A 27,989-nucleotide genomic window follows, 5' to 3' on the forward strand; every position below is an offset into this window, starting at 1 on the left:
AGTCTGTGGATTCTTTTTTAATAACATTGTTATTGTAGTGCACTGAGTTTTACTGGGCGGCTGTTGGGTCGCGTTCCAAGTTCCAGAGTTCATTGAACGCATCAACCAGAGATGCTGGTTGGCCCTCAGTTCTGTCGCTCAGCTTGTCATTGGGGAGTTTGGACCAATGGGGTTCAGCTTTGGGCAGAATAAGGGAAATAGGAGGGCTGGTGCAGCAGCGGGGGTATAAAAAGTTGGGGGGAGGGCTCTCGGCGAGAGAGAATCAGGAGTCTCTGATGAGTTGTACAGCGTTGGTTACGGCCTACAGTAACCAGAATAAAGAACCTTAAAACAGATGAAGTCTCCGTGCCTCAGTGTGGGAAAGAGACACTACATTATGCTGTTTTTAATAAATGAGTATTTCTTACCATTAATGGGACTTCTGATGCTGCATGGTGGTTTTGCTGATGGTCTGGTTGATACGTGGTGAGTTTAAGCTTCATGCAGGCGTTGAGACTTCCATTCGTTAAATGTGATCGTAGGTTGGTCTGAATGTTCTTTAGATGTGAGAAAGACTGCTCACATGCACACGTGGAGCCAAACATCGTCACCAATACTCACGCTGCAGTGTGTGGTTTGTGACGGGCAGCGTGTTCTAATCGGTGCGCCACTTCACCTCGCTGCCTGAGCCAACTACCCCTCCCCTTTTCCTTCTCAAAGACGGGAGCGCGTATCTGCAGGGACGGCAATTCGCAGTTTCCAGGCTGGTACAAACTCTGAGATGTAACAGATAATAGGAAACTGATAGTGGTGCAGATTTTTTTTCTCCAAGCACCGCTACTACTGCGCGCCCCCCTGGCATCGCACCGCGCCAGAAAAAGACTGGTCTAATGGAACTTTTTTGTTTTTTATTTTTTATTTAGACCGGGAGCTGAAGCTGTGATATTTGGAATATCACATACTGTAAGCATGTCAACCTGAAGCTTTTCTTGATGCTTTAAAACAGTCCGTCCAGAATAATCCCTCATCTAGAATCTTCTCTTTACTGTCAATATGGTGCTTTGGAAGGCGACCAAGCCGTTGAAGATATGATTAAGCAAACAGCGTTCCCACACTTGTGCTTGAATTACATTTTTATCTTTTATTCTTTTGTCTATTTTGTTGTCACAAACGTAAGTCTTGGATCTGATTTACATGAATCCCCGCCATCTTTAACGTACATGGACAACAAAAATCTACAAGCACAAAAACCCTGCTTTTGTGTGGCTGTAATTTATCTCCAAAATACATTTGGACGGTTTAGGATAGAGCTAAAGTCTTCATGACATAAATGCTTCCATAAATCTGCAGGCAGGACAGCCTCAGGTTTGATGGTACATCCTGTGTTTGGAGGAAACATTGCAGATACTCTGAAGTCTTTGCTTTATCATTGTTTACGTTTTTGCAGCATTTGTGCAATAAAGTCGAATCTGCTGTAGAGAACAAAAGCACGCAGGTGTCTGGGGAAATATCCACCAAATCTTGTTATTTCCTCTGTCTGTGAAATCAGGAAGAAGAACACTCGTTGTGGGTTTTTCTGTCCAGAAGCACAAAAACAAGATTTGTGTTTTTATGGTATAAAAAAACCAAGCATCAGTGGGTTGTAGAGTTCCACAGGACGGCTTCCTGTTTCTGATCATATCTAATATGACTTTGTCCCGCCACAACCTTCTAATTCTAAAGCACTCCTATTTCAAAATGAGGAGAGTTACCGTAAAGGCTTTTTTTTAGGAAAAAATCTGACTGGAACAGACTGAAGTAATAGTCCCAACCTTTAAGGAAAAGCTAGTTTGTTTCCATCCATTTACATGGAAACCTCCTGGTGCACCAGTGTTGTAACAAAGCGAGTCTCTTCTTGAAGTTTCTTCCTCCAAAGCAACAATTACTGCATTACTAAAGTGAAATTGCCCAGGGCATAAATATGTTTGTGAGCAGTCAATGCTGGAAGCAAGGAAGTGTCATGTTCTTTCCTCATCTCCTGTCAGCATTTTATGGCTAAACCCAATGATTCACACGAGACATTTAGTTCCCATACCGTTTCCCTCTGTCATAGTTACGTTAGCTGGAAAACTACCGCAGCAGTGTGAAGAGTCTGTTCTGCACACAGCAAAAAGAGGTAGCCTACCTGGACAACTGGGAACATTATCTTAAAAACAAAATCCTTAGAAACTAGTAAAATTATCTGTCCATGTAGCAAGTTAATTTTAATGAAAGATCCACTCCAATAAAAATGGCATTTTTGGTGTTTTTTTTAGATATTCTTGTGGCAATTTTCTTATGATGGAGGACATAAATAAAGATATATATAGGCTCAAAATGGCATTTCTGAGTATTTCTCAATACAAATCGTTGTGAATCAGGAGCAGAAGCAAAATTACCTTTTGAAAAAGAGCGTAATTGTGACATAGAAGCTAAAGTTGACAGGTCACAGGTAGTCTGCTCTGCTCCATTCTGATGCACCCACTTGTAGACAATTAGATCCATGTACGTCTTTGTTCTCCTCGTCTGAGCTGACCTCAGGCTCCAAACTGTACGGCTGGATAGCTGCAATATTGTTCACCATTACAGTTGCACCGGTAGTGTTAGGTTGGGGATGTGAGGGGCTGGCTGGAAGCCACATAAACAGATGGATGGTGGGAAGTGTGGACATGGTTTCCAACGGTCTCGTCCACAACTCTAAGAGATATTTCTAATCAAATATTGCCACTCTGCAGAAACTATGTCCTAGAAAACAACACAGGTTTTTGGATTTTTAGGCTAAAAACAGTACAATCATAATTGAAAGAAACGCTTTAAAAATGGATCAAAAAGTGATTGGAGAGAGTCTTTAATGAGTAAAAAATTATAATAAGATAATAAAGATATAAAGGGAAAAATAAGCTAAAAAAACTAATGGTTAGAATGACTTCAAATAGAATTTTATACAGCCCAATAAAACCATATTTTTTCTGCTAGTTCTTCAAAGGGTTTGTAGTTTTTGAGTTGTATTTGCTGGCATCCAGATTTGGGTTCCAGCATCAATGTTTCCGTTCCAGGAAATCTTTGCCAGAAACACAAATGACATATTACACTGAACAAACACACTTCACCATTTATTGATCAAGAGTCTCTCAGTGCTGTTTTTAAATAGATTTTTGCAACAAATTAACCAACCGATTAGATAACAATTTCTTGTGAACAAATCAATTAAATCATTTGTTTTCTTGCAGTATTGTGAAATAATACATCGTAGAACTGGCCCCTGATGGATGAAATCTGCAAAGTACCATCACAGATGTTTTAAGGCTGCCTCACTACACACTTTCTACACTTTACTCAGACAGACGTGATCGTTTTCACACTTCTCTCTCTTGTTTAAACTCCTCAAAGTTCAAACCTTCATAGAAAAATAAGTCCAGTGTTATAGAATGAAAAGAAAGATCTGGTCACCATCGAAGATATATATATAGATTTGACAAACTGAACGTATTCTGTACGGCACAGAGGAGACTGATTGACAGGCCAATTAGGACACAGAACAGAGTACGCTATGAAAAAAGAAAGCTGTGAAGAAAATCTGCAGAACCGCAAAATAGCGATTTGACCATAGATTTCTTTTAGATGTTAACTACCAAGAGTGTAACTATATATATTATCCATTTTGCAGGGTTTTTATTCGGGAACTAAAGCGCCTGGAGAACATCAGCCAATCACCATTCACCTCCCATATCACCAGCAGTCTTCAGGGACTCTCCACCATCCATGCTTACGGAAGAGAGCCCAGCTTCCTGAGAAGGTGAGAACCTCGCCGTCGCTCAGCATTTAACTTTAATGTCATCGCGTGACATTATGCCAAAATACAGCGTCTTTCTGTTGTTGTTTTAGATATCAGGAACTGCTGGACACCAACCAGGCCACCAACTTCCTGTTCAACTGTGCCATTCGCTGGATGGCCGTGCGCCTCGACCTCATCAGCATCTCTCTTATCACCATTGTAGCGCTTCTCATAGTCGTCATGCACAATCAGATACCGCCAGCTTACGCAGGCCTGGCCATATCCTACGCAGTGCAGGTTTGTGAACAACCACACAAACAAACACAAAGTCTCAAACTGTCATTCTGGACTGCAAGGACCAGATTGTTTTCACAGTTCTTCTTTCTTACTTTCAGTCTTTGAGAGAAACTAAAGTCTCTTAAGGAGGCTCAATAAATATTTCAAAATCCACTAATGAAACCTAAACACGCATGTCGGGGACACGCTAATGATGTTGTGAAAATACAACCACCACCAAAGTTTTGTTGACCTTTGACATTGGGTAGAAGCTGCTATCTTGAATAAAAAAAACACCTTTAGTAACAGTTACAAATTCAAACTCCTAGGGATTTTGATCTATTGCCTTCTATCATCTCAAGATACTGTAGAAACAAAGTTGGAATTAGAAGTTGTAGATTTTGAGCTGCATACTGTGGCGACATTATCCTGTTGGTCGCACATTTTTTATGGGCACAATATTCAATACCATTAACAGGGTCTAAGTATAACTGCATTACTGTAGAGGCGCTGACCAGCTCCTTCAGCACAAGACTGTTGCACCCTCAGTGTAAGAAGGAGCGCTACCGCAGGTCATTCCTCCCCACAGCCATCAGACTGTACAACACTGTGTCAAAGTGACACTCCACGGTCCCAGGGGTGTTTTTCTGTCATTGATTCATTTACTTTTGTTGTAGTTGTTGTTTTTCAACAACTACAACTACTTTTTTTTTTTTTTTTTTTTTTTTCCTGAACAGTTGTTTGTTTTTGTTTTTGGTGTGAACTTCATTAGTTATTTCTGTATTTTGAAAAAAATTTGTAATGTTTTTTTACATGTTTTGCAGACCGCATGTTTTTTACACTTTTGCAGCTGTATTTATTTATTTAATATTTATTTCTTTATTTAATAAGAATCTCATTTTTGATAATAATTTTTCATAATAATTTTAGTAATATTTTTAATTATCTAATATAAATGTAATTTGTGATGTCCTTTATTGATGTTATATTATATAGATTATTTCTGAATGTCGTGTTGCTGCTACAGATAAATGAAATTTCCCCATTGTGGGATTAATAAAGTCATCTATCTATCTATCTATCTATCTATCTATCTATCTATCTATCTATCTATCTATCTATCTATCTATCTATCTATCTATCTATCTATCTATCTATCTATCTATCTATCTATCTATCTATCTATCTATCTATCTATCTATCTATCTATCTATCTATCTATCTATCTATCTATCTATCTATCTATCTATCTATCTATCTATCTATCTATCTATCTATCTATCTATCTATCTATCTATCTATCTATCTATCTATCTATCTATCTATCTATCTATCTATCTATCTATCTATCTATCTATCTATCTATCTATCTATCTATCTATCTATCTATCTATCTATCTATCTATCTATCTATCTATCTATCTATCTATCTATCTATCTATCTATCTATCTATCTATCTATCTATCTATCTATCTATCTATCTATCTATCTATCTATCTATCTATCTATCTATCTATCTATCTATCTATCTATCTATCTATCTATCTATCTATCTATCTATCTATCTATCTATCTATCTATCTATCTATCTATCTATCTATCTATCTATCTATCTATCTATCTATCTATCTATCTATCTATCTATCTATCTATCTATCTATCTATCTATCTATCTATCTATCTATCTATCTATCTATCTATCTATCTATCTATCTATCTATCTATCTATCTATCTATCTATCTATCTATCTATCTATCTATCTATCTATCTATCTATCTATCTATCTATCTATCTATCTATCTATCTATCTATCTATCTATCTATCTATCTATCTATCTATCTATCTATCTATCACTAACAGGGTTACAAGTTAAGTAACGGAGTAATCTAACTGACGACTTTATCTCTGCTACAATTTGATTTTGATCTGATTAGAAATGGTTTATTTCAAGCAATCAAATAGAAATAATACACAAGAACAATACAATTATCAGTTATACATTCATACAATAACTAATCAAACTTAGGATAATTAGACAATGCCTTTAATGTTACTTTGTGTTACGTTACTTCGCACTTTAGTGATGTGGTTTTATCACCCTGGGCGCTTCACATCCACAAGACTGTCCTCTGTGTGATTTGACGGGGGGGGGTTCCATTGAACTGTTTTTGATGTAGTATTATCATTTTGCAGCAATACAACCCTAAAACCTGAATCAGTTCATGACTGTTTATGTTGGTGTGTGATCCTTAGAGTGAGAAGGAACTTTCTCTGTTGTTAGACTTTAGATCATCCGATTTTCAACAGAGGGCTCTGACCTCGTCATAGGTGGTTCCCACCAGACCAGTGTGAACAACAGCAAAAGCCAGTTTACTGTATAACAACAAGATGCCCTCCTGCTCACCTTTTGGTTGTGCGCTTTGCCCAAAACACAGGCTGCTGGGATGCGTGCTTGTTTTTAAACAGCACACTGCAGCATCACTCTGCCTCCAAAGCCTACAGACGACAATGAAACACAATAAAGTGCAGAGTTAGTCTTTGAACGAGCATTGTGGAGCGGGTCAGTGTTACAGACATGATGGATGACAAACCGGTGTCCTTTGGCGTTGAGATCAGAGTCCTGCAGTGCACTTTTTCTACCCCACAACCACAGAAACTCAGTGTTTGAGCTCCTGGTGGAACTCCTATGTGCTTCGCCTTTGTTGTTGCTTTATTTCATGTTTGTCTTTGAAGCTTCATTACATCAGAACCATCATTTGATTTCTTTTGCAAACATTCATTCGCTCAAAGCAGATCATTAAATATGGGTGATGTTGGCAAATGGCCGCACGACAACACGGATGCGTCAAAGTTTAAATGTCCCCGCAGTGATGAGGACAGTCTGTTCCCCACCGAGCTGTTCATTTGTCTTTGTTTTTGTCTTTCAGCTGACGGGTTTGTTTCAGTTCACTGTGCGATTGCTCACCGAGACCGAAGCCCGCTTTACATCAGTGGAAAGGATCAATCATTATATTAAGGTGAGGGCGTCAATTTTTAATGTGAGGTGTTCCGGAGCGCTCCGATAACTTATACGTGTGGTACGGCCCAAGGCCAGACTCATGTACAAATACAGGTTTTTATTTATTTATTTTTTCATACACCTGGTCTTAAAATGTGGACTACATGCCATTTAGCGTTGCATCGTTTACTTATGAACTGCTACAACAAAGTGAGGGTCCACAAAAACTTTATGAAATGTTTTTCTTATAAATGTGTTATGCAGACTTTGTCAAAGAACAAACGAATAATTTAGTCACCTTTGGCAGAATTTTAGTGTTTTTTAAATGCTGTCTTGCTCAGAACATTAGCACCATCTAGTGTCAAAACTATGAAGTATTTTAAAAATAAAGAAAATGTCAATCAAGGCTGGAGTTTAGCTCCCAGGCCTTAAAGTCCCACTCCAATCATCTTTTGATCTAAAAGCATTCCCTGTGGTCTTCTAATGATGATTATGTAGATTTTAGGCAAATTCAAAAAACCTGTGACGTAGTTCATTAGAAATTCACCCCTGAGTGTGTGCAGGACTGTTAGTGCGAAGAATACCCCCCCTTCCCGCCACCCATAATCGAAAGCTGTCTATTTACATGCTCTTCTGCTAACTTCCAACCCCTCACACCAACCTAACATTACTGGTGTAACAAAAGTGGCGAGCAATATTGAAGCTGTCCAGCCACACAGTTTTGATCCAGACGAGGAAAACCAAGACATCCATTTGTCTACAAATGGATGCATCAGGGTGGAGCAGAGCAGGGAGCCGTTGTAGCTTCTATGTCACAACTGCAAACTTTTTACAACAGCATTTTTTAGTCTGCTCCTGATTTACAATGATTTGAATGAAAAAATACTTGGAAATGCAAGTTTAATCTTAATTTTCGTCATACAGGTCCTCCATATATAAAGAGAAAAGAACATGTTAACAACAGCATTGTCATCACAGCAGGCCTTCAAGCTAAACACAACTGCTGAGAAGGAATTCCAACACTTAAACAGAATTAGGTGTGCTGTGTTTTAGATCCCACAGCTGCATTTCAGTCGGGCGGTGACGTCAACGCCTCAATTCTTTCACGCTGTCCTGCTGTGGATATGCTGCTGGGCAGATCAATGCGTTTTTTGATTGATCCTGCTTTTCCAGGCTGCCGGGCGGTCGGCCTGACATGCAGATGGGTTTGTGCTGGACTAAGTCCTGTAGCCTGAAAACAAGCTACAGTCATCAAAATGTACGGCTAGTCTGCAGCTCACCGCTCTCCCCAGGGGAGGGGTCAAAATGCGGGGAGGAATTTCCCCATTTTGGGATAAATAAAGTATCGATTTATTTTATTTTTTATTTAAAATCCCTCCTGCCTCCATGTCTGTCATTAATACTAGTTAGTGATAAGTTGTGACGCATCATAAAAATCTTGCACTTCATCACAAACGTTATTTTGTGTTGTTTTTGCATGAATCTATTCTCCTGTGTGTCAGAACTAGATTTGAGCAATGAACTCAAAGGGGAGTAGAGATTACAAAGATACAAATTTCACAAATAACCTTTTTAGTTAAGACCAACCAAAGAAGGACATAGAGGAAACTCATTCCAGCTCCAGAAAAGAGAGATGCGTGGCTTTGCCTCTTTTTAGAGATTTGCAGATTCACTCCAGAGATCATTGTCTGTCTGTGTTTAGAGTCTTGACAGCGAAGCACCCAGACAAAGTCCCAAGGAAATGGCTCCTGCCCCCTCCTGGCCTCAGCAGGGAAAGATCACCTTTCAGAATGTGAACATGCACTATCGGGATGATCTGCCACTGGTGCTTAAGAACCTGTCCTTCACCATCCAGCCTGAAGAGACCATCGGCATTGTGGGCCGCACAGGATCAGGTAACACTGACCCTCTGAGCCCCCAGCCAGCACCGCTTCAGTTTCTATTTGCATCTCCACTGCAGCGTGTCCACTCGTGTTAGAACAGCAGGTTTGTGCACATCTTTGCAGGAAAGTCCTCTCTGGCCGTGGCTTTGTTCAGGCTGGTGGAGCTAAGCGGAGGATCCATTACCGTCGACGGGATCAACATTGCACACATCGGACTGGATGACCTGCGCAGCAAGATGGCCATCATCCCTCAGGAGCCGGTACTCTTCATTGGGACTGTCAGGTAACCCAAAGATAACTGCCACTCTCAAAAGTTTTGCTGTAGCTACAAATCAGAGGAGTCTACACCCGACGCAAGCAATGCAGCAGCTCTAATGAAAAATCTCTATTAGGAATGCAGGGGGTCTAATTGGATCTTCTTATCGGTTCTGAAACAGATGAAGGCTGCCTCCCCCAAATGAAATCATGCCTTCAGTCAGCTGATTTTTTTTTAAAGCTGCAAAATGCTAAGTGCTGTCACCACAGTTTGTTTGTGGGATATTTTTTTTTTAAACATCACTGCAGCTTCCTATGGAAAACCATGCAAACACAGTCATAGTGACTTCACCTTAGCACCTGTTTCTTTGCTAAATACATTTAATGTTTTTAAATAACACATGCCAGCCATTCAGCTAACGCAAAGTATGGTCCCTACTCCGACAGGAGGAATTTAGACCCTGGGGGTGAATACACCGATGCGCAGATCTGGGAAGCGTTGGAAAAGACGCACGTTAAAGAAATGGTGAGTAATGAGACGATGGCTCTTTACGCCTACACTCTTTCTGTGACAGCTGACTTGTATTGTTCTGTGTAAACGGCTCCCCTCAGGTCAGCCAGCTGCCTCAGTCGCTGTACTCAGAGGTGACTGAGAACGGGGAGAATTTCTCTGTGGGAGAACGGCAGCTGCTCTGTGTGACCAGAGCCCTGTTGAGGAACAGCAAGGTACAGATTGTAGGAACCGGAATATGCATTTGATTCATTTTTTGTAGGTGATATTGTTTGAAGTTTTTCAAGAAAATAAGAGCCTCTGAGAGCCTCCCTGCATCTATTCCTTCATGGGATTCTACTGCCACCTAGTGGAGTCCTGCCATAATCACTATCAGGGACACAATACAGCGTCTAAAGCATTTCTGTCTTTGTAGAACATCCAGCCTTTATTTTTTCCATACACGACATTTACAGGTGTGCATTTCTACCCCCCCCCCCCTCCTTTACAGATCCTGATAATGGACGAGGCAACTGCAGCCATTGACGTGGAGGCAGATCGCCTGATCCAGGACACTGTCAGCAGTGCGCTTGGCAGCTGCACCACTCTGATCATTGCGCACCGCCTCAGCACGGTCATGAGCTGCAGCAGGATTATGGTCCTGGACAACGGCCAGGTGAGCAGAAATGCAACACGGCTGCTCGCATCGATTCTTCTGCTGGTTGAAGCACTTTCCTGAATGGAGAGACTGATCTAAGTAACTGAAAGAGTTTGGTTTTTATCTCTATTTGTAGATAAAAAAGAAAAAACTAATGTTAAAACTTATGGCGTACTTGCTAGGGGATGCAACAATTCTCAGTTTAAAGCCAGCTATAAGGTTTTTCTTCATTGTTATTTGCCTACTAGCAAATTAAAAAGAGGATTTTTCCGTTTTTGTGATGCACAAATCATGAATTGAACCAAAAACAAAAGCGTGACCCAAAAGTCGAGTTTTGAAGCTGAATGGTGTTGAAAGTAAATCATTGCGTCTCTATTCCTGACCTAAAAGTTTATGAAGGATGCAGCGGCAACTTATCAAAGGACCATGTGACAAGGAAATGTCACAGTACAGTTTGACTTCTACCAATCAGCTCTGCTGTTTTTACAGCACAAGAATTAGAATGAAAAACCAAAGTGAGCTTTTCTTGTTTTTCTGGGCATTTTAGGATTTTGGTAAATAGTCAGTCTAGTCATTTACATTTGGAAGTGGGGATGGGGGTTAGAGGAACACTTCTTGGGTGGCCATTACAACCCTCTAGTAATAATTCATGAGGTGAGTAAATAGTCTAAATGTACCATTTCAGCCTCCATCCTGCGGTTATTCTGCACTAAGCTTCCTGTAAATGGGTTATTAGAAAATAAGCTGAAATGTTTTGTATTATTTCCCTTGTCTCCATTAAGCTACAGAGTCAGACTGAGGTTTGATGGTCATGTTGTTGTTTTGTGCCTAACGATATCCCTCTCTAATCCTCTATTTATCTAATGTCAAAGCGTTCCCATTGATTATGCTGTTTTTAGCCTAAATTGAATAAATGGTGTTGTTTTCTAGGACAAAGTTTCTGCAGAGCGGCGGGGGTTCATTAGAAATTCACCTCTGTGTTATCGACAGGACTGTTGGCATAGAACAACCCCACTCCCCCACTTCCTATCACAACTTTTACACTCTCTCCTGCTAGCTTACAGCCCCTCACACCCCCAACCTAACATTATCGGTGAAGCAAAAATGGCGAGCTATAACCCGTTTTAAACCAGATGTTCAAAACTGCACAGCTGGCTATTGGACGAGGAAAATGAAGACGTACATGGATCTAGTCGTCTTTGTATCCGAATGGAAATAAAAAATACTCAGTTTTCAGATTCATTTTCTAGAAGAACATGTTAAAAATAAGAAAAACACCGTTTTTACCAGAGTGGGTCTTTAACAGTAGAAATGAGAGCAATTTCTGCCAGAATTTTTAAGTAGAAACAGGTCTGAAACCGTCTTAAATTCAACGTCTTTTAGTCTCAAAAGGTGCAATTTTAACCCTTTTTTACATTCATTTTTCCCAGATCTTGGAGTTTGACGCTCCTGCAGCTCTGCTAGCAGATGAAAAGTCAAGATTCAGAGCCATGATTGAAGCGTCGGAGAACCAAAACGCCTAAAACCCACTGGATCCTGCAACAAATGCACACTTTAATTCCATTCAGCCAAGACCCTGACAGTGCAGTTAGGGCATGGAAACGTCCACTATCAGTATGCAAAGTAAACCCAAAGACTCCTGTCTTGTCATGGGAGTCATTTGCTGAAGGCCAAATCATGAACTATGAGTGATACATGCCAGAGGTTGATTGCAGCACTTTAAGGTTCACATGGTGCTTCCTGCTCCTCTGAAGCCAGGTTATCACCGTCTGACTGTGTTTTAAGCTGTGTTTTCACACTGCAAAGGTTACTACTGTCTATCACAAAACAGTGTTTTATTTATAGTTTTCCTGATATTGGTATTTGTGAGGATTTTTATTTTCTTATTTAATATTTATCTTTAGAAGCGAATCACCTGTCATTCAGTCATTTAAGACACGCGTCTTTCTTTTTCTCCTTCAGTCCAATGCAGTTGTTTGAGTCAAATCTTGAGACGGGACGCGTGTTACCACTTTCAGGGTTAAGAATGGAATTCAGCCATAAAAGCACGCCATCCTGGACTGCAGGCAGGTGCGGCGCTTTGAGCCGAGCTCACGTTTCCGCATGCTGGAGATAAAAATCTGCACATTTCACAGGTTATCGAACCTTTGTGGTGATTGTAAGTAAAGCAGAGTGGGGAGTTTTAGGGGGTGCTGTGGACTCTGCTCAGCAGTATGAAAGACAACAGAAATCAGGTGTTTTTCACGAACCGAGTTGAAAACTTCTGCCTTAAAGTGAGGAATGTACTGGAGAGTCGTGAAAAGTGCAATATCCCCCTGTTGTTCTGAGGCAACCTGTAGATTGCTTTTGTACACTTGAGATTGTTTTGTAAACTACTAGATTTGAATGTAAAGTTGTTGGGGTTTTTTTTTTGATAAAGTATTTTTTTTATAAAAGATTGTCTTTATGTAGGTGTCTTTAAAAATGTCTTCATTTTGGAAATATAAGATGGGAAAATTCTTTCTTATTTCTGCCTACAACTATAAAAACTGAATCTTAAAGTAGCTTTTATTTAGAGAAAATCTGTTGAATTTTCTGTCTTGCAAGAAAACTAATCTTAAAAGGTTTTTCAACAGCAAAATAACCTTAAAAACTAGAATATTGTTTTTAAAATAAGACTTAATGGTAAGACCTTTTTCTGACCTTATTGGCAGATTGTTTTTTGCTCATTTAAGGAAAATCTGCCAGTGGGGTCAGTATTTTTCACTTATTTCTATGGAGACTGCTTTCCCCGAGTACAAGCACTGTTTTCCAAACTCCGACAAAGATCTACTCATTCTTTCTTCAGGCCAGCAAAAATGAAAAACCTTCAACCTTGTGAGATCATAAGACAAACCGTTGCACCTGGAGGAAACTCCTCAGCAACTCGACTCCTGCTGCAGAAACTGTACCAGAAATCAACTAAATCCGATGCATCAAACACAAATCCTAATACGTCCTAATACTTTCTGTATTTCCTGCATAATTGTGGTGATAGATTGCAAGACTTATGCAATGACGTGTTCAAGCTTTAGGAAGCCAAAGGTTAAACATGTGGCGTCTTCTGAAAGCCTTCACGTGGTTTTTAACAGACGCCCTCCAAACTTAAGGAACGGTCCTGACGGTCATCCTCCATTGCTTGAAAGGTTGAGGCAGAGCCTCTGCGCTTTTAAACTAACTTCATGCCCAGCAGAGGGCGGTAGAGGGCAGGTGAAGATAGGTTTTCTCTGAAATCTAGGGAAAAAGTCTGAGGAAATTAGCCAACATATTCATATTTCTAACTTTAAAAACCTAGTTTGAATCAGTTTGTGATTGCAATCAATCACCTCGAAGATTTCTGCATCCACATTTAAACGGTATTCTCATTTGAGTTAGGGTGAGGAGGTAAACGTCCTCTGCTGCTTTTATTTGCAGGTGTCGTTCCAGCCACAGTTTCTGTTTTTCTTTTTTTTATGTCTAGGTGTCCTTGGATAAATAACTGAACCAGTGTTCAATGGTCCTCATCTGTGTCCGGCTTTATGTTACGATAAGCATAAGAAGTGTTGCATGAATTCATGAGTGAGATGGATGAATTTATCCTGCAAACACTAGCTGAGCATGACTTTTGCCTTAGGGAACTTTTTTCCTTCGGTCACAGAGAAGCAGATTAAAGAATTAAAGAATCAGAAGAAAACACAAAAGCTGGGATGCTGACAGATTCAATGATAAATTCCTAACATTTAAAGAGTCCACGATATATGGAAAAGATGTGAATTGAATGTGTGTGTGTGACTAACGAGTGTCTCTGCAGGCTTTATATAATGGGGGCAGTTGCAGAGCACGGGGAGAGTGGCTCATCCTTGATCAATCTAAGGCACAGAAACAATCAAATGCAGTTGGAATGAATTTTAGACTGCTCAAATCTCTTAATTCTCTTTTTATATACTCGAATCACTGCAAATATATAAACATCACATCTGCCTTGAACATTAAAGCTGAGAATGATCCTTCTTCAGAAAATGTACAGTATTCCCAGATTGCAATGCAGTGGAGAATCTGTCAGTCACTAACTGATGAGTTTGGTCTGTAATGGTCATTATAGACATTTCATCTGTGAAAGAAAAATAATCCAGGCATTCACATTGTTGATTTTAGTTTTTTTTTCATTATTTTTTTATCTAAATGGTGCTGAAAACAAGAACTGCTCTCCAACAAACAAACAATAATTCTGGTCCTCACAGACCTCTTACTACCTCTTTAAGAAGCTCTTCTGTCCTCCACCTGTATTAATGTCACCTGTTTGAACTGGTTGTTTGGATAAAAGACACCCATCCACCCCCTTAAACAGTCAGAATGGAACCACCCCACCAAGACCAAAGAGCTGTCAAAGGTCACCGGAGACAAGACTGTAAACCAGAGTAAGACTGGAGTAAACCGATCTACAAGCAACAAGCAGCTCGATTAGAAGAGATCAACTGATGGAGCAATTATTAGAAAATGGAAGAAATACAAGATCATTGACAAACTCCCTCCACCTGGAGCACCATGGACGATCTCATCGGTTGGGTAACAAAGAGCTGGGACCACAGTAACCAAGCCTACTATGATGACACACCATAAATTCAAATCCTGTGGAGCTCCAAAGGTCCCCCATGCTTAAGCCAGCCTAAAGTTCTCCAGAGACCATCTGGATGATCCAGAGGAGGATTAGAAGAATGTTGTTTGGTAAAATGAGACCAAAATGGAAGTCTTTGTTATGAACGCCACTCTCCATGTTTGGAGAAGAAAGAATGCTCTGTTGCATCTTAAGAGCACCATGTCCACTGTGAAGCATGGGGGTGGAAGCATTATGCTTTGGGACTGTTTTTTTACTGCAAAGGCGGACAGGACGACGGGTATGTTGCAGGGAAACAATGAATGGGGTATTTTGAGATGTTTGGGGAGCCCAACACCCCCCGACCAAGATCATTGAGGATGAAACGTGGCTGGATCTTCCATCATCAAACAAAGACACAAAAAAACAAGGCAGGGTAACAAAAATAGCTGACTATGAAGTTCAACACTCAGGTGACATGAATTTGGAAGGGAAAAATTATATAAAATAAAGATGTTTGGGTTTTTTTTGAATGAAGGAAAAGAAAGACTGATCAGGCAAGGAATGGGTGAAAACAGACAAAGCAAGCAGTAGATTTGATAAAATGTTTCCTTGTGGGATATTTTATTTGATAGAATTTTCCAATTGTTGCTGTTGTATCAATAATCATAGTTCTGCGTGTGATCTTCTTATTTGAGACTCCACAGGGCCAAAGATCCTCGTTCCATTCTACTCTTTCTTTAAATTCCACAATAAAAAGATCAAGAGAGGTTGTCTGCTTCATTTGACGTTTTCATGTACAATGTTTAGAATATGTGGCCTGTGAGGGCCAGAGGCCAACAAGCTTCACAAGGCCTTTAATCCATTTAGAGCTGGGATAGACTCCATCTTGACCCTAAACTGGAGGAAGAGAAGGTGAGTGAATGTAGGATATTCCACCTCTGAAGCATATTTGGAGATTTGACTATGATGCCTGAGCTGACGAGAGGTTTTGATGTTTTGTTTGCATATTTTTTAGAAAAAAAAAGACTTCAGATTTTTTTCCCATCAAGCTTTAAATTAAATCTAAAAAAGTGGGGGTTTTTTTTGTAGTAAAAGAAACAGACTTTTTTATTTATTAAATCAAATTAAATGTTTTAAAAGAAAGTGGGAAAAATGAACATCATTAATAGTGTTTAATCAATCTCATTTGTGAGGAAAAGATGGTGGACGTCATTAGTACTCATTGCCTTACTTGACAATAAAAGCATTTGGCTTTGATTTTTCACCTCATGTTTTCTCTATCATTAGAGTTCCCTGCTGCAAACAAATGACAGTAAAAATGAAAAAACAAACACAAAATGCCAGTTAATAAAATTAAGTTCACATTAGGGTTACAGCATAAAAAAAATCAAAATAACTTTAATATGTTGAATCACTGATAGTGGCCACAATGGGTTTGAAAATATGTTTCAGATGATGAAAAATAATCTAAAAGTATACTTTTTTGCTTTATATGATTAAATTACTGGTAAAATACTTTTTGTTGCCACTAATAACCAGAGGAGGGGGTTTGGGTAATTTAGATTTAAATTTTAATATCAGTCTATGAACCAGATATGGTCAAATTATTACTATTGTCGAAGGAATTTCCCTTTTACTTAAAGTTTTTTTTATTAGGTATTCCTGAGTTTAACTATACTTAGAGCAGGTTTACTAAAGAGCATGTACATGTAGTGCAGGAAGTATACTAATTGAACACGTCATACTAAATTGGAACATTTTAAATTTACAGTATGTACTGTGTAGACAGTTGATAATAAGTAAACCAAAAGTATGCTGTCTCACTTTTAGTATAGATTAAGTATAAGTGCACACCTAAATAGATTACGTTTAGCTGAGTAACTTTTGCTTTCTAAATAGATTTTTGGTTAATTTGTTTTTGTACTTCTACTGAAGTAACATCACTAAAGCTTGGTCATAGGCCGTTTCATTCAACACAGTTACATTTATTATTATTATTTTGTATTGTTAAGAAAACAATATACCTTGATTTTGTTTTCAACTCTACAAATATGTGTTGAAAAGTTCCATCAAAATACTTGAACAACATTTGATCAGTTGGTGGGTCAGTACCTGAACAAATAGTTTTCTTGTCATATTGATAATTTCTTTAAAACTTTAGCTTTCCAGTGACACTTTTAGAGTATGCAGTTGTTTCTGATGTGATCCCTGCAGGTTTTCTTCAATTTCTAAAAATGTCTAATGCAAAGAAAATAGGCCAGTGCTGAATTTGATGACACTTTTAGTGGAGATGTGGACATTACGAGGAAAGGATGCACCAATAGATATATTAGAAATCAAATTTCTTGTTTGACTTCTGGTGCAAAGATTATTTGGTATCCAATCTTGAGTGATTCAATATTGTATTAAAAATAAAAAAGAAAAAAAGTTTCATTTAACATTTTTTATCAAATTTTTCCAGTAAAGATAGACAAAAAAGATTTAAAATAGGGAAAGGGTATTTCTTATTTTTACCTAAAACACGTGTGTTTAGCTAATCAAGTAAGGAGACCACTTTTAAAATTTAGTTTAGTATTGCATGTAGTCTACATAACTGGATCAGATTTGAAAGAATTTATAGTCACAGAATTGAATGTAAACGTCCAAATTAGTATTGTTGATTTCATGTTTTATTTTGAATACATGGTTTGCCCAAAACTGTAATTTTTGTTATTCAACTGTTTATAATTTATTGTTTAATCCCACACTCACAAATATAAATGGTCCATTTCAAAATCTTGTTTTAATGTTTTCATTCTTGACTTTAAAATAATCACAACAGTGGAACAAATGTAAAATATGCAGATCTTGAAGGAATGGCACATTTTTCAATTCTTTTTAACAAGATTGTAATGATTGTTGATGTGCAGGTTGTACAGTACGTGTTATGTTTACTTTCGCCTATTGTCCTGTATCTAGTTCATAACAAAGTTTTTTAAAGACAAAAAAGGTTTAAACGACACTTAACGAAAGGGAACAAAATAAGAGCTTTTCTTTGAAGCGGCGCACAATCTGAAACTTTTATTTTGAAGTGGCAGAATGAGAGGCAGCCGGAAGCGAGTGTCGCTCTTACATTCAGCCCAGAGACTGCTGTTTAGGAGGCGGAAAGCTTTGGCTGTGATGCCCTTAGATGATGGCTGCTTTCGGGATCTTAAGTTACGAACACCGGCCATTAAAGCGGCCCCGCCTCGGTCCTCCGGACGTTTATCCCCAAGATCCAAAGCAAAAAGAGGTGCAGTCAACTTTCATTCGAGCCTCTCTTGGATTGGAATTGTGTTTGTTGGTGGGGGAGAATTCTCTCGACAGGGAAGCTGTAGGGGGCTAACACACAGCTAGCGTTTTATAGCAGCGCTGTATAAGCGAAGGGCCTTGGAGCAACAATAAGCAGCTCCCGGCTGTCAGCTTATTAGCAGCTCCGCACTTAACTGGAAAACAAACCCCTCGTTAAATAACAGAGCTAGCTAAGCTAACAGCAGCTATGCCACTGAATATCAAACAGAAGTTTGTATTTCCGTCAAACAGAAGGGGGTTCATATCTCCGAAAGACTCGCATATTTAAATGTTTTGCTCCACAAAAATGGCGTTAACCTGTTAACTATCCTTTTTATTATTATTATTATTTTTTTTAGGAATGTTTAATGCATCCTTATCGTAGTTTAATTTCGACTCTACCCTGTGTGATAATGGTACATTCCTTTGTTCTTATATATGTAGCAGGTATAGTTTGGGGTGTCAGTGGTAAAGCTTTATTTCTCGGCCCACCTTTTTCTGAATTCTCAGGGGAATGATCAGTTTTTGTGTTGTCAGCACAGCCAGTCGAGCACATTTCCTGCTTGCTCAGAACGCCAGTGATTGCTGAGGAATGGAGCTTTAGCACATCTTGTAGTATTGACCTCCTACATGTGTGTTTTTGTTTCAGGATGAGTTGACTGCCCTCAATGTGAAGCAGGGCTTCAACAACCAGCCAGCTGTGTCTAGTGACGAGCACGGCTCTGCCAAAAATGTCAACTTCAATCCCGCAAAGGTACCATTCATTTATTAATTATTATTGGCAGATTTTGTCCTAAATGCCAGTTAGTTTTTTTTTTTAATGCATGTGCTCATGTGTTTGCAGATCAGTTCCAACTTTAGCAGCATCATCGCAGAGAAGCTGCGCTTCAACAGTTTTCCCGATACAGGGAAACGTAAACCGCAGGTTAACCAAAAGGATAATTTCTGGCTCGTCACAGCAAGGTCGCAGAGCTCCATCAATAGCTGGTTTACAGATTTAGGTGGTACTAAACCTCTGACCCAGCTGGCTAAAAAGGTAAAAGTCCTGTGGATGAATCCTGGGATCACTGAGTATTGTTGTGTACTTTGTTTTCCTGTTTACTGTTTTTGTTCTCAGTTCACGTACGGAAATCTTCAGTTTGTTAAAGATGCACTCAGATGAAAATAGTATTTTTAACAGGTTCTTGTGGCATTTTTGTCATGATGGACATTTTTTAAGAAAATTAAGCCTAAAAGAGCATTTCTCTTTTTTAAATTGTTGTGAATGAGGAGCAGGAGAAAAAAATGCTTTTTGAAAAGAGATTGTAGTTGGACATAGAAAAATACGATGAGCCCCCTGCTCTGCTCCATTCTGATACATGCACTCACAGGCAAATAGATCCATGTACGTCTTTGTTTTCCTCGTCTGGGCTGAAATCTGGATCAAAACTGTACGGCTGGATACCGCCAATGTTGCTCGCCATTTTAGTATCGCTGCTAATTTTAGGTTGGGGGTGTGAGGAGCTGTAAGTTAAAGGGGAGCATGTAAACAGAGGAGTAACCGAAATTGGGGTGTGATCACTCCACGTCAACAGTCCTGCCCACAACTCAGAGGAGAATACTGATGAACTCCAGCTGCTCTGCAGAAACGATGTCCTAAAAAACGAGACAGGTTTTTGATTTTGGCTAAAAACAGCATAACCCTTGTGCTGTCCTATGGGGTCCAGATGACCCGATCTTTACATTGACGTGTTCTCCCTACCATTACAAAAGTGGATAAAGGTGGAAAGATTTCATGTAATCCATGGACACCAGTGAACATCACAAATCATTGAAGAAAAAAGGTTCAGAGCACTGTCTAGTGCAGAGGTGGGCACTGAGGGCCGCATTCCTGCATGTTTTCCAGCATACCCTGCTCTGGCATGTTCTGATTGGCTGGACACACCTTAACCAGGTAATCAGCCACGAGTAGGGCAAGATTATTGGCTGGACACACCTGAAGCAGGTAATCAGCCATGAGTAGGGCAAGACTATCTGGAAATCATGCAGAAACACCGGCCCTCGAGGCCTGGAATTGCCCACCCCTGGTCTAGTGGGTCTGGATGACCCAACTCCCAATGTTAAAGTGCCTAAGATAGCACAAGGGTTACGAGACCTCTGGGAACGCTTTGAAAATGGATCAAAAAAAGGTTGAAGTGGGTCTTTAAACTGTCAGTGAAAAGAAACAGAATATCTTTCACACTTTTTATAAACTAGTAGAATTAATGATATTTGTAGCAGGTACCGGATGTTAAAGTGTCTTGAGTATTTGTACCCTTACAATTCATCTCTATGATGCTCAAACTGAACTTTGACAAAAACAGCATAAATGGAACAGCAGCTTGATGTCGTCCAATAAAGAAAATCACATTGATGTCTTCTAACTCAAACACAGAAATCTAGTCAAACGGCTGCTCTATTTTGCATCATTGTAATTTACCAGACATTATTTTGTTCCATTGTTTATGAAAAAGCTGTATTTCTCAATTGATGTGTTTTCTGCTGGCCTGTACATTTATTATTACAGTCCCAGTCTGGGCCAATGTAGGCTAGCTGTGAGCATATAGGATATTTAAGCCAGGTTTATTTATAGGTAAAGTCAATACAAAAGTTTTGCAAAAATGCAAAAATAAATGTGAATTTTGTCTTCTTTTTTTTCTTGGCTGGTCAGTTTTGGCATTTGTGCTGCTATAATTGATCAGATCTTGTTATAGTTTATTTTATTTAGATAAAGTGAATTTCAGCTGTTGTGTGGACAGCCACATGTCTATCTCCTTAACCTGTATTTGGGTTTTACACAATTAAATGTAATTTGTGCAGCCAGTCAAAAAGGTTTATTTTGAAACCCATGGAGCCATTTCTCCTGGGGTATCTGTTAATTTAAATGGAGTTCTACTTTATTGCCAGCAGTCTGTGTGCAGACCTTTCCTGGTTTTGGCCTTTGGGCTGATGATTCATACTGTTTCATTTTAATCGTAGCCCTCACTGCAGATAAGTTAGATGAATTGCTTTCAAAGTGTCTTCCAATTAGTTTTTCATAAAGTTTAATCTCTCAAACTTATAGATCTAGTTAGTTGTTGTGAAGCTTTTGAGTAGCTTTTAATGTTTTATGGAGGTAGTACTGCATTTGTAAATACTTAGTCTTACAGAAAACATGCCTAAAATGACAGTAATACATAAACAGATCAGTAGTTTAAAGTTTGAATATGTGATTGATTATGTCAAACATAGAGATCAACTTGTAATGATTAGAAATGGCATCAAATTATGATTTGACTTGTTGCCCACTTTCACTTTTTGGGTCATGTTTATTCAGCAGTTTTTCAATCAGTTTTACTGATGATGAAGTTTATCCCCTAGGTACCCATCTTTAGCAAAAAGGAGGAAGTTTTTGCATATTTGGCCAAGTACTCAGTCCCTGTGATGCGCTCAGCATGGATGATCAAGATGACATGTGCATATCATGCAGCTATCACCGAAACTAAAGTCAAGAAGAGGCATGTGATCGATCCTTGTATAGGTATGAAATCTTTCCACTCAGTTTCAATCAAACCTATTTTTCATCGATGTTTCATTTTGGCGACTTCTGACATCCTTTCCTCATTTGTTTGTCTGCAGAATGGACTCAGATCATAACCAAGTATCTTTGGGAGCAGCTTCAGAAGGTGGCGGAGTTTTACAGACAGTGTCCCAGTCAGGGCTGCAGCTCTCCTCCACCAGCCACGCCTGCAGACGTGGAGACGGCCATGAAGCAGTGGGAGTACAACGAAAAGCTAGCTATGTTCATGTTTCAGGTTAGCTCGCTGCCATTTCTTTGTTACTCGCAGCAGCAGCTGAGTGTTAACAGTGGTTATTTGCTGCACAAATAATCAATTGTTTGAACTTCATCAGAAAGGCTCTGAGAACACTTCAGAGTGTGTGTTTCAAAGCTGACCTCTGACCTTTCTGTTGGCCACTGAATGGGTTGATCTAATCTTTTTGTAAGCTGGGAAAGCCTTGCATGAGATGTTTGTATTGCTGCAGAAGATTGGGGTCCTTTTCTACTGAGTTTTGCCTTCAGACTCCTTCTAGTTGATATTCAACAAACTAATACGATGTTTTGTGTTACAAAAAAAAGAATAGAAAATTCAGGTTTTGCTGAAATAGATGACTTTTTTTCCTTTTGTTGTTCTACTCTCTGGTCAGTATCTGAGGATTCACATGTGAGCACTGTTTGCATTGATGTGTGCAGTAAATGCAATGCTTTGCACCAGCCGTGTTCTAAACGGGGAAACTGCTTCTCTCCGTGTCCAGGACGGCATGTTGGACAGACATGAGTTTCTGACGTGGGTGCTGGAGTGTTTTGAGAAGGTCCGACCCGGTGAAGATGAACTGCTCAGACTTCTCCTGCCCCTCCTATTACAGGTAGGAGCCCATTCAAATGGGAACAAAAGCCATTTACAGTGGGAAGTCGTGATCCTCTGTGGGCATGTTGTTTGTTTTTATTCACTAACTGGGTTTTAACGTTGACATACTGAGTCAACATCTGAAGATGCTGGGAGGAGATGAGCAGAGGGTGTGTCCTAGCACTGACACACTTGGTTGGTGAATTTCAAAATGCACTGAAGCCTCATTGAATGTTTTATTTCAGATGTTTTGACACCAGAGCTTTGGCTCCAGTCTTTACATTCTTTGGACTATTGTAACTCTTCAACCGTTTACTCAGTTAACGGTATTTCCAGCGTATTCTGAGGTGGAGAAAAGCAGCATCGTGCTGATATGTTGCATATTTGTACACAGCCAATATGAAAAGCGGATTTTGTCCTTGTCAGAATCAGCCGATTCACGTTGATGGCGAAAACAGTCGTAGAGTTACAGTATGGTCAAAGAGTGCTTGCTGTTTAGGAGTGGCCGGCCATATCTCCAATGTTGAAGGGTTAATTATCAGACCATTAAAACTGTTTACTATCAAACTTATTTACTTTGTGTTTGTGGAAGTAAGAAGGTTGCCAACAAATCAATTCATGTCAAATGTCTCTCCCTGTATCAGCAGAGTTAGCCTCTGGTTGACTTCTATCTGCCTCAGTGTTTACTTTATCTGTGGTCAGCTTTATAGTGTTTATTACACAAATGTCATTTCAAATAAACTTCATTCAGTAGCTTTGCTGGGTGTCACTACCCAAATGTTCAATTCTAATTTGATTCGCAAACGTCTTATTTTGTTTCTTAAACTTGTGTAGTTTGGTCATAGTTCTAGTTTTCAACAGTTTAAGCAGGAATAAAAGCTAAAATTGTACCTTTAAAAACCAACAGAAACACTGTTGTCCGCCTTTATTGTTGGCATTTTTTCCAACTACCATCATGCTTGAACCACTTATGCAGTTAACATAAACCAGCTCATTCTGTCCCTTTGAGTCCCACTATGTCCAAGAGCGTGTGTTATTTAGATGTCACCGGTGGAAAGCATTAAAGAAGGAAAAGATTTGCTCCAAATGGGGGACCTTTCTGTGTGGAGTTTGCATGTTCTCCATATGCATGCTTGGGTTTTCTCCGGGGACTCTGGCTTACGCCCACCGTCCAAAAACACGCTTCATAGGTTCATTGGTTACTCTTCAATTTTCCATAGGTGTGAATGTGAGTGTAATTTGTGTTGCCCTGCGACAGACAACCTGTACAGGATGTCCCCTTCCTTTGCCCATGAGTGGCAGGGATAGGCTCCGGCAGCCCCGTGACCAAACGTGAACAAACGGTTAGAAGATGAATGAATGGATGATTTGCTCTATAGGAAAATTGATTCATGAATTTGATACATTTGCATTTTGGAGTGAAATCGACTCAACCTTACATGTTTTCAATAATTAAGACGGCATCTCCACATCAACCCACACAGCAAACTGATGTCTAACTCTCTCTATCGTCTCTCTCTGACTACCTTCCTCATCGTTCTCTGCAGACCATTCACAAAAACCAACATTCGCGCACACTTCAGAATCTCAACAAAATCTGTCACTGACTCCACCTTTGTTGCCATGGCAGTCATGCAAATGTGGGGTTGATGGACCTGCCACACCTATGGGTGTCCATTTACAAAACTCTCCGCAGATGTTCCACATGTCAAGACATCAACTTTTGTGAAAATGTCGCCCAAATGATGGAAAAGGAATCACAAGTCCTTCTATCTGGACTAATATTGGAACAATTTCCCTGCAGCAGAAACGGGAGTCGTGGATTTAGAAAGAAAAGTCTTCTCCTTGACATGAACCATGTGGCCTTACAGTCTTTCCCAGACTTACATCAAACTAAACCACTTGTCATTTCATACCTCAACTTTAGTGTTTGAACGTTTACGTCGGTTTGTTAAGGACAGGTTCTGCATGTTGGGCAGGGCGGAGAATCTTAGTCTCTACGTTTGTCTTCCTGCTGAATGAAGGTTCAGGATAAATACTGGGACTTCTCAGCAGTGGAGTCTGGTGGATAAATCATAGATGTTCAAGTCCGTCTGTCTTTGTGATGCTAAGCAGCTGCTCCAGCAGGAAGTCCTGCTGTTTTGGGGACATGGAGAGAACAGTGAGGAAGACAGAATGATAGGACATGCACCAATTCACAAAAAGTTAGTTGTTCAACTTTTGGGGAAAAGTGTGAAATAATATTATATCAATAGTGAATCTAAAACAGGTTAGAGAACAGCTACCAACAGCAATAGGTTGCTTCAAATGTTGTTTCAATAGCATGATGTGCTGTTTGAGCATCAACTACTGCTTAAAGATTCACTCCAATGAAAATAGTGCTTTTGGCGAATTCTCGTGCGTTCTCTGTAAACTTGTCTAATAAACCGTCTTCAGCTACAAAGCCTTATGTAAAAGTAAGGAATTTGTTGTCAAATTTTGAGGTTATAAACATTAAAATGTTAGTAATCACAGTATGATTACTAACCTGTGAAAGGTGATTCCTCTCCATCAGAGTATTCTGTTATCTTTTTTACAGTTGATTGCAAAAACTGCTTCCCCTTTTGTGAGTCTTTACCTGTTTGGACCTCGTCATTACTTCATAGGTCTCTTGATAGTAATGCTGCATGTGTGTTTCGGTTTTATCTCCCGTGACGGCCAATCCAGTAATATTTTTCGATGTTTCAAACCTTCTGGGAGTTGTGCATTGCCCTTCTAAAAAAATGCCGTCTAAACAACCATGTTTTTTTGGGCACAGTGTATTTACAGAATGAGATTTTTGTGTTCTAGTGCTTCCTCAGCTGTCAGCAGTTGATGAAAGTGTGTGTCCTGGTCCCATGGCGCTGACCTCTGCTGACAGCTTCTAATAGGACTTGCAGCCACTATTTCTGTGCCGGCTTCAAAGCTGGCCGGTGTTAAGTCCACGCCGAGCACCGTGGGTAATGCTTTGCATCTGTCCGTCTGTGCTGCAGTACTCGGGGGAGTTTGTGCAGTCTGCTTACTTGTCACGACGACTGGCTTATTTCTGCACTCGCCGCCTCAACTTGTTGCTAAGTGACAGGAGCCTGGTCCCTGGCACAGTGGGGCATCCGGGGCACAGCATCTTGACACAGCAAGGCAACGCCCTCCCCTCAACCCCAACCTCCCAGCCGGCTGGAGGAAACCAGCCGCAGACGCCGTTTACAGATTTCTACATCTGCCAGCAGCACAGGCCGCTGGTGTTTGGCCTCAGCTGCATGCTGCAGGTACTTTCTGCTCTTTTGCTTTGTCTGCTCGTTAACCTTTGCACAACTGAAGAAATGAAAATAAAGGATGATTCTCTTTTTTAAATTCCATCTTTTTTGCCCCATCAGAGCATAGTGTTGTGCTGTCCCAGTGCTCTGGTGTGGCATTACTCTTTGACGGACAGCAGAAACAAGACGGGTTCACCTCTGGACCTCTTACCCTTTGCCCCCTCCAGTCTGCCAATGCCAGGGTGCAACACTGCTTTTACACAGCAGGTACCTCCTTCATCTCCTCCTTTCTCACTGAGAACCTGTTAGTTTTCTGCTTTTTACCTAGACACATGCCACAGTTTTCCGTTTTTCTGAGTACCAACTAATGCAATTCAAATTTCAAACTGGTTAATCTTTTATATTTCTTAATTTAGGTTGTTAGATCTTTTTACGATATAAGAAAGTGCTTTGATATTTAAATAAATGTCATTATTTTTTTCAGCTAAATTCCGTGGTGTTTTTTCGGTGTTTCTCCCAAATCCAACATTTGTTTTTCCTGCAGGTCCGCGCAAAATTGCGAGAAATTGAGGAACAAATTAAAGAGCGAGGCCAGGCGGTGGAGTTCAGGTGGTCATTTGACAAATGTCAAGAGACGACTGCAGGTGAGGAAGCCGCGCTCCTTAGGTTTTGCTCGTCCACTATAACTGCGACAAACGTCTGAGTGGCGTTTATGCTTTTCAAGCCTGAAACGATTGTCTCCAGCATTTCAGTGGTTCTGTATTTTCAGTGAGGACATCTTGCTCGTACACTTGCTGCATCGGTAGTGCAGTGAGACAGAAGATATAAATACCTTGGGACAAAAACTTTCAGTTTACGATTTAGAATTTTTGATGAAGGGTTCCAGAAATGACATCAACTGGAAATACTTCCAAGCAGACTTGCGGCCTCTTGGATCACCATTTCTTCCCAGCAGTTTTTTTCCTTGCCGCACAACAAGACATTTTTCCCTCTTGCTTTTAAGTCTCTCACTGGCTGTCTTTCCAGTTACTTGCATGAATTTTCCTCCAGCGGTTGTCCGCTCTCTCTGTCTGCGTCTGTACTCCCGCATGGAAGTATTGCAGAGTTTACTGTATTTTCAACTTCTTCGCTTATGTTTTCGGCACTGGCATTGTTAAAACGACACCATTTTCTGGACTGAGTATCATGAATTCTAATCACTCGGAGTAAATGGAGGTGTAATGGCGCCATGTGCACGCGTTTGTACTACAGGAGTAAAACTCCAATCTCGTTTGATGTCATTCGCTCGTGTCGCATTTCACAGTGATGGGGGGGGCCATTTCCTTCTGACGGCTCAAACGATTACAAATTACTATGAAGTACAAACCGGGCATTCGATTTTTAACAGCTCAACAGAAGGGAATTGAATGTTTGTTTGTTTTTTGTTTTTCCAGGATTCACCATTGGGAGAGTTCTCCATACCCTGGAGGTTTTGGACAACCACAGCTTTGAGAAGTCTGACTTTAACAACTCACTGGATTCACTATATAACAGGATATTTGGTTCAGGCCAGAGCAAAGATGGCCATGAGGTCAGGGTTACACTTTTTCTGTTCATTTTGAATAAATTAAAAGTTTAAATTAAATTGATGTCTTGAAAAAACAACAACAATGATTTAATTTAGCCAGTTATTTAGGTGTTTTTTTTTTATCATCATAGTTTCCCTCATCAGCAAGTTGAAGTGGAATCCTTGGCAAGTTGTGTTGGTCTTTTTGTCCCATAATTCCTGTCTGTGCAGATGTCGCCTGATGATGATGCGGTGGTGACCTTGCTGTGTGAATGGGCGGTGTGCTGTAAGCGTTCGGGTCGGCACAGGGCCATGGTGGTGGCTAAGCTTCTGGAAAAAAGACAAGCTGAAATAGAAGCCGAGGTAACAGCAGTGAATACAATCTCCATACATAACATGTTTTATTTATTTTTGTGCTGTTGCAAAATTCCTGCATGCAAATTATTCAGGGTAAAAGAAAAAGAAAACAGAAAATGCAGGATAAACATGTCAAATTCATGGTTTACTTTCCCATTTGTCTTTTCTTTATG

The 27,989-nt window shown here is 39.8% G+C and overlaps 2 protein-coding genes across 3 annotated transcripts in view; both read left to right on the forward strand.

Moving 5' to 3' along the window:
• wu:fb13g09 (ATP-binding cassette sub-family C member 5) overlaps window positions 1-12,770 on the forward strand; it is a 34,395-nt gene extending 21,625 nt beyond the window's left edge. The window contains exons 21-29 of the mRNA XM_004073064.5: window positions 3,665-3,793; window positions 3,883-4,069; window positions 6,979-7,068; window positions 8,752-8,944; window positions 9,056-9,215; window positions 9,635-9,713; window positions 9,800-9,913; window positions 10,189-10,353; window positions 11,766-12,770. Of these exons, the coding sequence (XP_004073112.1) occupies window positions 3,665-3,793; window positions 3,883-4,069; window positions 6,979-7,068; window positions 8,752-8,944; window positions 9,056-9,215; window positions 9,635-9,713; window positions 9,800-9,913; window positions 10,189-10,353; window positions 11,766-11,858 (1,210 nt within the window). The 3' untranslated portion in view covers window positions 11,859-12,770. The remainder of the gene's footprint in view (window positions 1-3,664; window positions 3,794-3,882; window positions 4,070-6,978; window positions 7,069-8,751; window positions 8,945-9,055; window positions 9,216-9,634; window positions 9,714-9,799; window positions 9,914-10,188; window positions 10,354-11,765) is intronic.
• A 5,251-nt stretch (window positions 12,771-18,021) lies between these two features.
• Window positions 18,022-27,989, forward strand: part of med12 (mediator complex subunit 12) — a 32,617-nt gene continuing 22,649 nt past the window's right edge. Inside the window, exons 1-11 of one of the 2 annotated variants that reach the window (XM_023958994.2) lie at window positions 18,022-18,200; window positions 18,888-18,992; window positions 19,083-19,274; window positions 21,617-21,776; window positions 21,875-22,050; window positions 22,550-22,660; window positions 25,653-25,925; window positions 26,034-26,180; window positions 26,458-26,557; window positions 27,347-27,483; window positions 27,691-27,822. In XM_023958994.2, coding sequence (XP_023814762.1) covers window positions 18,099-18,200; window positions 18,888-18,992; window positions 19,083-19,274; window positions 21,617-21,776; window positions 21,875-22,050; window positions 22,550-22,660; window positions 25,653-25,925; window positions 26,034-26,180; window positions 26,458-26,557; window positions 27,347-27,483; window positions 27,691-27,822 — 1,635 coding nt within the window. In that variant the 5' untranslated portion in view covers window positions 18,022-18,098. The remainder of the gene's footprint in view (window positions 18,201-18,887; window positions 18,993-19,082; window positions 19,275-21,616; window positions 21,777-21,874; window positions 22,051-22,549; window positions 22,661-25,652; window positions 25,926-26,033; window positions 26,181-26,457; window positions 26,558-27,346; window positions 27,484-27,690; window positions 27,823-27,989) is intronic. The other variant, XM_011479895.4, reaches the window with a different exon arrangement.

Source organism: Oryzias latipes, chromosome 10, assembly GCF_053564925.1.
Source record: "Oryzias latipes strain Hd-rR chromosome 10, Olatipes_Hd-rR_3.1".
NCBI classification, from domain to species: domain Eukaryota; kingdom Metazoa; phylum Chordata; class Actinopteri; order Beloniformes; family Adrianichthyidae; genus Oryzias; species Oryzias latipes.